This window comes from Aegilops tauschii, chromosome 4, assembly GCF_002575655.3.
Source record: "Aegilops tauschii subsp. strangulata cultivar AL8/78 chromosome 4, Aet v6.0, whole genome shotgun sequence".
Classification (NCBI taxonomy): Eukaryota; Viridiplantae; Streptophyta; class Magnoliopsida; order Poales; family Poaceae; genus Aegilops; species Aegilops tauschii.
In genome coordinates this window covers 227,434,428-227,447,120 of record NC_053038.3, presented here as the reverse complement: position 1 = coordinate 227,447,120, position 12,693 = coordinate 227,434,428, and the positions used below count along the sequence as shown (strand labels likewise).

General features: G+C 42.2%; 1 protein-coding gene and 1 long non-coding RNA gene across 8 annotated transcripts; one reads left to right on the top strand and one right to left on the bottom strand.

Annotated features, from left to right (window-relative positions):
* The first annotated feature begins 734 nt into the window (after nucleotides 1-734).
* On the top strand, nucleotides 735-5,092 carry LOC109770378 (uncharacterized). 7 transcript variants are annotated; one of them, XR_012181885.1, is made up of 10 exons: nucleotides 735-1,185; nucleotides 1,529-1,584; nucleotides 1,673-1,702; nucleotides 1,827-1,967; nucleotides 2,555-2,685; nucleotides 2,797-3,137; nucleotides 3,275-3,391; nucleotides 3,509-3,703; nucleotides 3,943-4,201; nucleotides 4,603-5,092. It is a non-coding gene; the product is annotated as an uncharacterized lncRNA (long non-coding RNA). The 7 variants fall into 7 exon arrangements; XR_012181887.1 differs by lacking the exon at nucleotides 3,509-3,703 and adding an exon at nucleotides 2,059-2,290; XR_012181882.1 differs by lacking the exon at nucleotides 2,555-2,685 and having other exon boundaries at nucleotides 3,509-3,758; nucleotides 3,865-4,201.
* Nucleotides 5,093-5,904: 812 nt separating this feature from the next.
* On the bottom strand, nucleotides 5,905-12,426 carry LOC109770377 (probable protein phosphatase 2C 75). Its single transcript, XM_020329081.4, has 5 exons — nucleotides 11,747-12,426; nucleotides 10,403-10,774; nucleotides 10,199-10,316; nucleotides 6,794-7,017; nucleotides 5,905-6,651 (listed from the first exon to the last, which is right to left on the bottom strand). The coding sequence occupies exons 1-5, from the start codon at nucleotides 11,936-11,938 to the stop codon at nucleotides 6,241-6,243; spliced, it is 1,317 nt and encodes a 438-aa protein (XP_020184670.1). The 5' UTR covers nucleotides 11,939-12,426; the 3' UTR covers nucleotides 5,905-6,240.
* Nucleotides 12,427-12,693: the final 267 nt, after the last annotated feature.

Sequence of the window (12,693 nt, the reverse complement as noted above, 5' to 3'; positions counted from 1 at the left end):
GAAGCTGGCTGGCTGGATGAGCTGCAGTCTGTGTTGTGGTCCATCCGCACAACTGGCGACTAAGCCTACTGGCGAGACCCCCTTCTTCCTCATGTACGGGGCTGAGGCGGTCCTCCCTTCAGAGCTTAAGCATGGCTCCCCGCGAGTCCTGGTGTTTGCCAAAAAAGCGCGTCAGGGCGGCTCATGGGAGGCTGATCTGCTGCTCCTCGAGGAGGCCCGCCGCCAGGCCGCCCTTCACGCTGTAAGGTACCAACTGGCCTTGCGTCGTTACCACAGTCACAACATCCTCCCTCGTACCCTCGAGGCCGGAGACCTCATCCTACACCGGATCGTCTTCGAAGAGGGGCTCCACAAGCTCTCATCTATGTGGGAAGGCCCATTCAAGGTTCCCCATGTCTCCAGGCAGGTGCAGCCCGCCTGGAGACGGAGGACGGGGTTCCTTCAACTCATGTTTGCATGTTGCACCGTGTGCTTTGCCTATTCACTGAATCGGAAGTTTTAGTGAAGTATGCCTGATAGGATCACCATGCCTACAACCGGCGCAGCGAAGCTCGCAAAATGCTTCTAGTATATATAATAAACTACGTTCCAATGAATCCAATGATATCTTTCCACCGGGGGTTCACCGTCGCGACGCTTTTACAGAAAAGCCCCTGCTGTTGTGGGAATTGAACCCGCGCTCCTTTTTTTAAGTGGCTAAGGTGAAAAACGTTTCAATATTGCAAAAAGATCCTGTAGTTTTTGGTATTCAACCCGTGCTCCTTTTTGAAGTGGCAGCACACACGAGCAGATGCGTGCTCTCCTCGCTGCGTACAGGCGGCGCCGCCGCGGGCGCTCCTCGATCTATACGGGCGGCGCCGCCGCCACCTGCGGCTGGTCTTCTTCTCCAGCCATCTGCCGCCCTTCTCTCCTCCCAATTCGCTGCCCTCCTCTACACTCCCGCCCCTAATCTTCTCTGGCCCTACCCCAGCCTCCTTGATCTCCAGCCTCCTGCTGCCGTGCCTCGATCCATACGGGCGTCGGCGCCGCCGCCGGCTGGTCTTCTTCTCCGGACATCCGCCGCCCTCCTCCCCTCCCCCTCCCCCCTAATCTTCTTCTTCTTCTCCGGCCATCCGTCGCCCTCCTCAAATCCCGCGGAGTTCGCCGGAGGAAGAACATCCGCCGTCCGAACGTGCTACACCAGGGGTATGTATCATCTTTTCCCAAATTAGTTCAACGTTGTTGGACATTGCTTGGAGATTTTACTTGAATCAATATCAATTTGTGTAACCTGGGCGTGTACCAATGTTGCTACTTTTTTCCTTTAATCTGAGCGTTCAATCTCTGTAAGCTAGGTGCTGGGTGATGCATGTACATTACATTAGTCCAATGTTTGCCAAACTATGACAAATTCACGTGCCATGTGTGTCGGTTTTAGATACTTCAAGTTTAATTTGAGACATCAGTAGTTAATCCACTGTTTATTTTCCTTTCTGGATCAGGGAACAAATTGCTCGATCATAATTGTTTGTTCTTCTTGCTGTTTCAGCGAAGCACCGGAAAGAGGACGTTTCTATGCAGCATAACCCAAAAGTTTAATTTGAGGTATTCCATCAAGCGTATGCTCCATAGCCTCCATCATGTAGTATATTTCCTTTGTTTCAGGTTGTACAGAGGATTTCCCTTGTTTCAGGTTGTACAGAGGAGCTCAACGACAACTGAGGTGCTGCTAGAATTATATCAGCTACTAACTTACGTACATATAAAAAAAACTGCAGGTCTAGCTCCATGTAGTAATGACTAAGTATATTCTAATGCTCATAGGTACTGATTACTATTTTTTACAGGCTAGTTTAATCAATTCATTGGCGTACTTTAGGAAACAAGGATATATTGGGTGGTCTCCGACCGCCCGTCGACAATACAGAGTCGTCGTAGTTGGGTTGTGTTCATGTAACACTGAAACTTGACATAGTTAATATAAGAAGGTTTGATTTACTTCCACTATGTTACTGTTCAGTCTATTTTATAAACATGTTGATTAGCCATTCTGGCAAAGAGGCATCTTCAATATTTCAGAAATCTCTTTTCCAGAAACTCCAATTCTGCTCATAGGAATTGAGATGCCCAATATTTCTCAATTTGCTGACAAGGCTGTAATATATGTATGCTTTACACATGTCGATCCATTGGAAGAGTATTTTCAAGGATTCTGCTGCTTACTAATTGTTTACATCCATTGCACAAACTAAGTGGTAGGGGGACTGTTCCCTCTCATTAGAGCTAAAACATATCTTCGTATTTTTATAAGGTATTTCTCCCCAAAATTTTACCCAAACCTTTCCCATGAAGTAATATATTTCAATATGTTTTTAAACTTCTAATTAGGTACAATACATTATTGTTGTGGTGTTGATCATATTAACCACGAAACAAGGTTTTTATTTGTTTGAGTTTTTATCCTGTAATAATATAATCTCAAAATTAATAAAGTCGCCATGATGGCTTTTCCTCACAAAAAAAATCCTCACAATCGAGTACTAGCATCGGGGTGTGGCTCATCGGGGTTCAGCAGATGAACTGATGAACACAGCAGGAAAGGAGGCTGAGGAGGGATAGACTCTTTTTATTGGCCGGGTTGTGGTGAGAACATAAGAGAGAGCATCGGGGTGTGGCTCATTGCTTCATATGCTGCTACCGATATATGTATGTTGTTGTTTGCTTCATATGCTGCTACTAATATATGTATGCTGCTGATTGGTCCTGATATACACTGCCTATTGCTGCTAATAGTAATATTGCTACTCAATTTGATAGGTAGAGTGGTAATAGACGGCGAGATTGGATAGTGCTCATATGACAGTCGGACCATTGTCCTTTCTGTGATGAGTTAGAGAATATTGCTCTCATGTGTTAATCAGCTGATCCTCCTTAGCCTTCCCGTGGTCTGAACTTCAAAGTTTTCATCCACTCAATGCTGATTCAGTCAAAGATCTGTGAGAAGAAACTTATTTCAACAAGATTCACTCTACTTTGCTTATCGCGGTCCTCTGGAATATATGGAAGCGCAGGAACTCCAAGTTCTTCCGGGATGTTTTTGAGGAATTGCACATTACTGCTAGCAAGATTGCTGATGATCTTATGTTGTGGTCCAACAGGTATTCAAATGAAATTAAGAAAGGGCTCTTTATGGATTGGAGCACTATGTTGTATCACCTATTTGTGAGATTGTAATTTTTCCCTCCTTTTTGTTTCTATTAATCCCACTGTACATTTACCTTTGTGTACTTCTCAGTTTTATGAAGTGGTTCAGGCCGGTGTAAGCACGCTATTGTCCCTGAAAAAAATCCGGCGAGTGATGCCTCACCCTCTCTGAACTGAATATTATGTGCTTTTGTACTACTCGAAGAAGGTAAATAGTCTCTTATGTGGTTCATTTTTTCCATTCGAATGCACTCATATTTTGATGGATTAGTTAAAACATAAAACCTGCAATTCTTTCTAGAGTCCTGATGTATTATTTTTTCAGCCAAACACAGTGAAGCATCTCTGTTGGCTAGCATCCCTGATGGGAAATTTGTTGTCTTGCTGATGGAGAGATGGAGTTGGAGTGGCGGCTCAAAACTCTAATCTTGTTGTCTTGTTCGGTGAAGTGATTGCAACATTGTTTTGTTTTGTTCTATGCATGCTTCCATGCCGGTTGAAGTGATTCTGCCAGTCAATTGTATGAACTTAAGTTACCTGTGTCATATGAGACTGCTGCTACTAGGAACTCTTAGGTTATCATTTATTTTTATGGGTATACTCATGGCCTGATGCATTATATGGCTATTATTTGTGTCAACTTTAGTGTTACTATAACTTTTATTTTTGTTGTAACTGTAGAAAAATAGATGGCAGAACTGAACATTGCAGAGGATTTTGATAACCGACCTTAAAAAAAAGCAAAAATTTCTGAATCAGGTGTTTTGGAGCCATCACCTACGTCACCAACTATGAAACATTATCTCCAGTTTCTGAATGTTTTGGATAAATCGTGCCGGGATCAGATAATCAAATAGATCGTGATCCATTGCCATCAACTCCGTCCGCAACTATCTCGACATTACCTCTGATTTTTGAATTGATGCATGAAAGAAAAGTTTCATTACATGATGATAAGGAACAAGATGTGAACATAAACAAATCAAAGTTGATGAGACATATGATTATCTCCCACAAGGTAATTTTTTGATTTATTACATGTACTTTTGTATTCAATATTTTCTTAAATTATTTGACTTTTTGCACATTATGCATTGACTGACCATGATCTATGTGCCCATATAGCAATAGAATCATCTTTGGAAAAACAATTACTTGTAGAGATAAATGAAAGTTCCATCTTACAAAATCAACTGATGTGCTGGTTGAAATTATCATGTTGGATAATATTGCTTTTACTAGCAGTTGAAGTGCTCTTGTTATTATTTCCACAAATATCACCACGTTTTGCTATTGACCTAATGCTATATTCCTTGACTGAAAGCAAACCCTTTAATTGCAGCTGTACTAAGCATTCTTTCCGTCTATATCTTGTCATGATTTTTTTACTAGCTGTAGTGGTGTTCTTATTATTGTTAGGCACTTTGGTGTCTCAGCAACCAGGTCGCCACCGACCACCACGATGGCTCACCGCGATGCCCTCCCGCCACCCTATATACGACACCAGTGGCGAGATGGGCGGGATCTTTTTGGCGTGCCGGCACACAGGAACGACACACACCATACAACCTGAAGGATACGTTCATCAGGCTTGACATGACCCTCACCGATGCCGCATTGCCGCTTCTGTTGCTGGAGATCAGCCAAAGAGTTAGCTTGTTGCCGCTTTGCTTCAATGGTTGCTTCAATGCTCTTCGACTCTCCGTAATGAGCAGCTGATGGTGCTTGGACGAAACAATTGATCGGGAAATGGGTAGTGTTGTGCTGGTGGTCATGTATCAGCCCACTATCTATAAAACACCTAAGATGATTCTTCAGGACCCGATATATTCCAATTACTCATTTGGGTCTTCTTACTGTGATACATGGTTTTACTTAGTAATCTTAAGATCAATTTGTTCGTTTATAACTGCGTGTAGAGCACAGAACCCGATCTTGCATGTGGCCGATTTAATTTGTTTACTGAAGAAATTAGTTTAAAAATGTTCACAGTTTTACACACGTTCATACTATTTTTGTTTCAAAAAAATATTTTTGCACTTTTTTCAAAATCATAAAAGTTCCCAAGAAAAGTTCCATTTTTACTAAAAAAAATCATTTAGAAATGTACAAAAATATCAAAACATTCTTTAAACAAAAAACACGTGTTAAAAATGTGATTTTTTGGAAGAAATGTTCTAATTTTCATAAACGTTTATTATTCTTAAAGAAGTGTTCCAATTTTTATGTAAACATTAACTTCTATTAAAAATAAGGAAATTTTCATGTTTTCCAGAAAAGCCAAAAAAATGATTGACAAACTATTCCATGCAAAACTGCTTTTCCATCTGATGAAGAATGCTAAGTTGGCTTCTTCTTGTCCAAAATTAATTCTACAAAAAGTAATAACCAGTTTTACCTTATTATTGATGTTTAATAAAATTGGATATATAAAATGGTGCACGATGAAATATGAATCAGGTTGTGCCTCTTTTTCGCCTGGTGTAACGCACGGGCATTTGTACTAGTTAATTTTAATGTGAATGTTGATATTTTTTATAAGTTTGATCAAATCATGGATATTTTGACTTTAGACAAAACTTATACGCAGACTAAAAAAGACAGGAGGGAGTACTTATAAACACGTCCCACGCCAATCCTTTTCAGCCACATGATCTAATCTCACAGAATACATGCGTATGCCGTCGTCGTAGTCAAAAAGTGTAGCTGCACTTTAGAGCATTTGGGTTAAAGATACAAATATAATGAACAGGGCCTGTTCACGTAGAAAACCGAGCACGTACATCGTATTAACATATATATAAACTCAGCTTGAAGGGCAGCCATACAAGAAAGGCAAAGCCGACTCGAAACAAACTGAAACTTGCCTCCCAACGCATGTTGCACAATGAGAGTTAGGATTTACATAAAACAGTAACCCTACTCATCCTTAAGAGTAAACCGACTTTCGGACTGGAGCTCACCGGGCATGCTAATATAGCCAATAAGGCTCTCATCTCCAAAACATCAGCGAATGTGCCTGCTAACTGCAGACTCGCACATCAATATCAATAAACTTCATTTCTTGGTTGGACTTGTATCACCAAACTTTGGTAGTGTCAAAAGCGTGTTCAACCGGGTGAAGCCCTCCAATGACCTCTCATCTCCACTTATATTTGGGTCACATTCATCATCGGCATCCTCTGGAATTACCCTTTTACTGAAGTGCTGGGGGGTCCTTAATCGCGGTGGCATCCCTGGACTAGATCCAATTCCCTTGCTAGCAACAGAAAGCCCTGATAGCCCACCTGCAGCCGCATCTTTGCTCAGGAAAAGGCAGATCACTGCACAATCATCCGTTTTGGAGGTTGGGTACTTGAATTTCCAGGTCTGATTTGCTAGATCAACAACAGCACGGGCTGCGCCAGAACGGCCAGAGCATGAGGCAACAACTTCCACCACTTCCTGGTTGGACAAAACATCCCACACCTGTAACCAGAGTGCAATTGGGTATTAGAGTATATTAACAGATAGGCGGTGCATTTATTGAATCAGAAGAAACTATTGTTTCCCCATCGAGAACAAGTCACGCAGAAAGCAACAAGTTATTTATTTATTTTTGTTTGGTTACCCCATCAGTGGCAAGGACAATGAACTGATCCTTCTCCATGATTCGCCTATAGGTGACCTCAGGTACAGAGATCAGCCCAAAATCCTTTAGACAAAAATCACCAAAAGCTCGTGCCATTGCTAGGCCTGGAGAGTTGCAGTTAGGAAGCCAAAGGCGAGCCACATCTGGTTCATCCTGGTGAGCAAAGACCCGTCCATTACATCGCTTGATCCTCCTAGCCTCTCCTGTTATAACATTTCGTTATGGCTCAAATAACATTCATCACGACAGTAGGAACAGATGTTTTTTAGGAGACAGGCTCAGAAGGGAACTAGTGTTTAGTTTGAACAGACATTAATAGACTAACCTACTAGAGAAAACGGTGCGTTCACCTAGCTACATGTCCCACACTGACATAAACAAAACAACCTTCATAACTGCAGCTAGAGAGGACCAACGATTGTCGCAAGGGAAACTGTTTCCCGGGTAATGAATCCGCACGGCACATTAGTAGATCAAAACCATATGGCACAAAGGTCAAACCATATCGGTAAAAAGCAAACTGACAAAAGTGCGTATATATACACCATGTTGCCTGTAATTCTAATTAGGAAGCATATAATTTCCATGATTACGAAAGCTTGTGGACATGATCAGAAAGGCACATGCTCAACTTAATGAGTGAGACAAGTGGTCACTACTCCATTAATTTCTTGCACACATCTTGATACAAACCGAGCGCTATTAGCTAGCTATGGTGTATATATAAAATGATTCTACAATCCTGGGAGTACCGCTCCTCACATATCACACAGATGAATCGATTATATCTCTTTTAATATACTTCATTAATAATTACTGGATGCTCCAAAGTTACAAGAAAATTTCCATTTGAGACCATATATTTCATATTATTTGCACATAAACTGTTTTTAACGTAAAAATGGATATTATTCAAACTAAGGGCTGCGATGATATATTTTTGTAAAACTTGTATTGAGGATCTTAGAATAATTAATAAGTTACATTAAGAATGATAAAGAGGTATAACAGATTTGTTTGGGAGGTATATTGAATATGGGAGTACATACTGCCAGGAGTCAAAAAATTAGTTCAGATATATGTGTGTGTGTGTGTGTGTGTGTGTGTGTGTGTGTGTGCGCGTTTGTGTCTCTGTATTAATTATATTTATATATACAAGACTAATTTTTTGTACTCCTAGAGGTATGTACTCCCACATTCAAATATACCTCTTAAACAAGCATATTATACCTCTTTATTATTCTCAATATACCTCAATGCAAGTTTTGCGAAAAAACATCACCGAAGCCCATAGTTTATGCGGTATACCTTTTTTACGTACAAAAAATGCAGTTTACTTGTAAATAAAATAAAATATGTGGTCTGATAATTTTCCATCAAACAGTTAAAGATTGACTTTATCAACATTTTTAGGAGAGCCATCTACATAAAAGCATTCCAGCAGAGCCCCTATTCTAAATTTTAGAAATAGTGGTAGAAAAACTCCGCCAATGTTATCTCAACATAGCCGGTGCCAGGCCTTGGTAAAGGAGAATGGTTGTGTGACTTGGCGAGCCAACATCAAAACTCAGCCACACTTATGAAAATGGAACCCGAAAGAAAATGGACAAGGGTCGGGCCGTCACCCCCTTGGTGGCGCGCCATATCTTCATCTGGATACATCGACAACCGGGTCGTCGCATCCTTCGTGGCGCGCTACATCGACAACCGGGTGTAGTGAAAAATGAGCAAGGGTCTTCGCATTTGACTCGATGTATGTGAAGGGGAAGTAAGCTAGCCAAGCCTAGTAGGATCCGCTTAGGTAGCTGCAACGTAGGGCCCTTAACAGGTAAGTTACGGGAGCTAGTTGATACAACAATGAGGATAGGTGTTGATATCCTTTGCGTCCAAGAAACCAAATGGAGGGGACAGAAGGCGAAGGAGGTGGAGGATACCGGCTTCAAGTTGTGGTACACGGCGACAACTATTGGCGAGAAGCTCTTCATAGGAGGAGACCTCAATGGCCACGTGGGCACATCTAACACAGGTTTTGAAGGGGTGCATGGGGGCTTTGGCTATCGCATCAGGAATCAAGAAGGAGAAGATGTCTTATGCTTTGCTTTAGCCTACGACATGATAGTAGCTAACATCCTCTTTAAAAAGAGAGAATCGCATCTGGTGACTTTTAGTAGTAGTCAACACTCCTGATTGATTGTGTCCTCTCAAGAAGAGAAGACATGCGTGCTTGCCTAGATTGTCAGGTGATACCTGAAGAGAGTGTTGTCCCTCAACATAAGCTTGTGGTGGCTGACTTCCGTTTTCGGATTCGTGTCTTGCGGGATAAGCGTGCCAAAGTCACTAGAACGAAGTGGTGGAAGCTTAAGGGGGAGGCAGCTCAGGCTTTCAAGGAGAGGATCATTAAGGAGGGCCGTTGGGAGGAAGGAGGTGCTCCGTCTTATTGCATCCCCATTGAGGTGTGAAGAGGCCTCGGAGACATAGCGATAGTATGCTAACTAAGCTTTTCAGCCTCATTTTTCAGGCAAACAAGGTGTCAGAAGAATGGGGGCGGAGTATATTAGTACCAATCTTCAAGAACAAGGGGGAAGTTCAAAGTTGTACTAATTACCGTGCAACTAAGCTGATGAGCCATAGAATGAAGCTATGGGAGAGAGTCACTGAGCACCGCTTAAGAAGAATGACAAGCGTGACCAAAAACCATTTCGGTTTCATGCCTGGGTGGTCGACCATGGAAGCCATTTTCCTGGTACGGCAGCTTATGGAGAGATACAAGGAGCAAAAGGACCTGCATATGGTGTTCATTGACTTGGAGAAGGCCTACGGTAAGATACCGCGGAATGCCATGTGGTGGGCCTTGGAGAAACACAAAGTGTAGCTGCGATCTGGGGTCTACGTATGGTAAACCATAGATGGGAATGAGCACAATCTAAAGGCCTCCCTAGTGTAGTTGTGAATCAAATGTTCATCATTTGCATGCAAATAACGATGATTGTACCATATCCATCATGTCAAACATAATATAGAAGTTATCCACAACTAAAAACAAAACTGCTTTATTTCCAACTTTTGTTTCTGCAGTAAAAAATGTTGTGAAGTTACTACCATGGTTATCAGCAAGAACAAGGTGAAAATTCTAAGTCGTCACTCTTCAAATCTTAGGAATATAAACATATATAAAATGATTGGAGACAAGGAAGAGATAACATACATTCTTGTTCGGAGAAAATGAGCAAGAATGTACCAATTCAGCAGCAACAGAAAAAGAATCATTCAATTAATGGCATCACATAAACAGTCACAAGTAGTAGGATTAAGCCAACACATTAAACAGAAGAGATACAATATAGAAGATTCATTAATTTAAACTTGAGAGTGAAAGATATTTACTTGGATGATCAGGTTTCAGGTCAACTGTCAACTGATGGGCAACCAAATGACCGTTCTGATCTCTAGTGCCTAATACAGCTCTAGAGTCACCTAGATTCCCGACAATAAGATCCTGACCCTGATGGTATAGAGAGAAAAAATCAATTGCTCATACCTGGAATTTTTGAGTAATTAAAGCCATTCAAGGAGTAGGTTCCACTGTACCTGTTTAATTAAAGTAACTGCGGTAGTTCCACTGCAAATGCTATCTATGTTCCGATGTAATTTAAGCTCCTTATCCATAACTCTAAAAGCTTTTCGGAAAGACTCTTTCATTGAGTCAAAGAATTCTAGATGTTCTTCTTTCTGTGCGGTGAATGTGGAAGATTTGTCCTCTGCATCTGGGTATGGAGATAAACTCTCTTCTAAAACTGATCCATCTGAATTGCTGGTTGGGCTCTCTCCATAGTCACAATATATCAAATCACACAGCTTCAAAGGGAGAGTATCTCTTACTTTCCGCGCGACGAGATGGCCATGTGGACCATGACCATCAAAAACTCCACAAAATACTGTGTCTGATCTCCCATTGAAGTTCTGTACATCATGCCCCAAGGCATCCAAGAGCAAGAAAAGAAGGAGGCAAACATCAATATCCATTTGTCAAGTATCTATATAATTTAATGGAGAATGCTACAGCGCGAATGCAACGGCGACGTTGACAACCACCTGATGTCAATGCAACGCGACGTTGACATCCACCTCATGTCAATGCATGCTCACCCATCACACTCTGCGGAGTCGGTCGTGCCACAAGACCAGGCTCCACGCGTTCACTCGATACAATTGGCATGACTTAATTCATAAAGAGTGTCGAAAGTGGAATGAGTTAGAAGAAAAGGTCACTATTCTGTTATTCTTTTGATGTGCACGCAACTGTTGGATTCAAATAAACGGTTCACACAAGGGGGTACTCTTTGACTGGGCGAGTCATTTATCTGATCCTGCATTTGCAAGCATGCCTCATTCAAGCATGGACAGTTTCATCTAGAACATAACCTCATGGCCTAAAACGCATAATAATCAATGACCACCTTAACTAAGAGACAGCATATGGGTAAGCAAGATGGTTGCCATATCCAACAAATAAGTCTTCATAGTTCATATGAAAGTATGGAAGTGGGAAAGATGGTGGCCAATACTTAATCCTCCATCAGTTAGAGCAAGAAACATCTTCCATGAGCAACATTCATAGCCATCGAGTTGTTTCTTTTCAAATATCAAGCCGACATGTAGTCTCGTGTTGGCTAAAACAAGTTGGATCATTATGCCTTGTTTATCCTGTGAAAGCCCCTCAAGTTGTTGGCAATTCATATTTTTTATTTTATTAATGTATCATTTTACCTTGACGTTGCCCGATAAATAAACAACCCCTAATTGTTGACGATACTTCAACTCCCAGAAAACTATTTTACTACGCAAGCTCATTAGTAGCCATTATCAAATAAAGAAGAAATGAACATCCAGAGCACCAAAAGTGTAAATAAAGGGATCTTGTTGTGCAGATACCTCCCACGCGACCATGGCGTCTTGGTTGGTGCCCTTCTTCCCCTGCCGCGTGAAGAGGCAAGCCACATTGCCAGTCCCAATCCCGGCAATCCTCCCGGGGGCCTCCTCCCCCCTCCTCCTGCCTCCTCCCACCTTCCCGGGTAGTGCCGCCACCTCCATCGGCCGCTGGTCTGCCGGCAGGCACGACCCCATCGCCAGCGCCCTCACCACATCCTGCAGGCAATCCAGGCACCCGCCTCCACCGCCCCCTCCCCCACCCCCCGACGACGGCGCCGCCGTCGCCACCGCTGCCGCCGTTATAGCCGCCGTCTTGCCCCGTTGGTCACAGCCCAAGCCACCCTCAAAGATTCAACCTCTGCGCAAACGCAACGCTGCCAAGATTTCGATCTTTGCGAGAGGGACAGTGGCGTTCTTTGATGGCGTCGTGGGCGACCAACCAGTACCAACGGGGACACGTCACGAGCTAACCAGAAAAGTAGAAAAAGGAGGGCGGGATCGGACAAGAATAGGGAGGGAATCCAACAGCGAAAATGGGGACAAAGAAAAATAGCAAGGGCGCGGGGAAGAACAAGTGGCTCGGCGTGGTTTGGTGCAAAGGGATCGGCGGCCGGATCGGTCGGCTCCTCATGTGGACCGGAATCGTTCATACTATATCCCTCTGTTCTTTTATAATATAAGACATTTTTTGGCACTAATTAATTTCAAAGTCTTATATTATGAGACGGAGTGTAGTGTCAAAAAGGTCTTATATTATGGGATCAAGGAAGTACATGTTATGCATCTCAAATTCTATGAGCATGAATATAAAAACAATATCCTTATTGACATCATATAATTTTTTTCATTCAGTCAAGGCTAATGTCTATTTTCCTTTGAAACAAGGAGGATATGGATAATAATTTTCTATTCCTACAAACCAAAGGTCTCTAAAAGAATTATTTCTATGT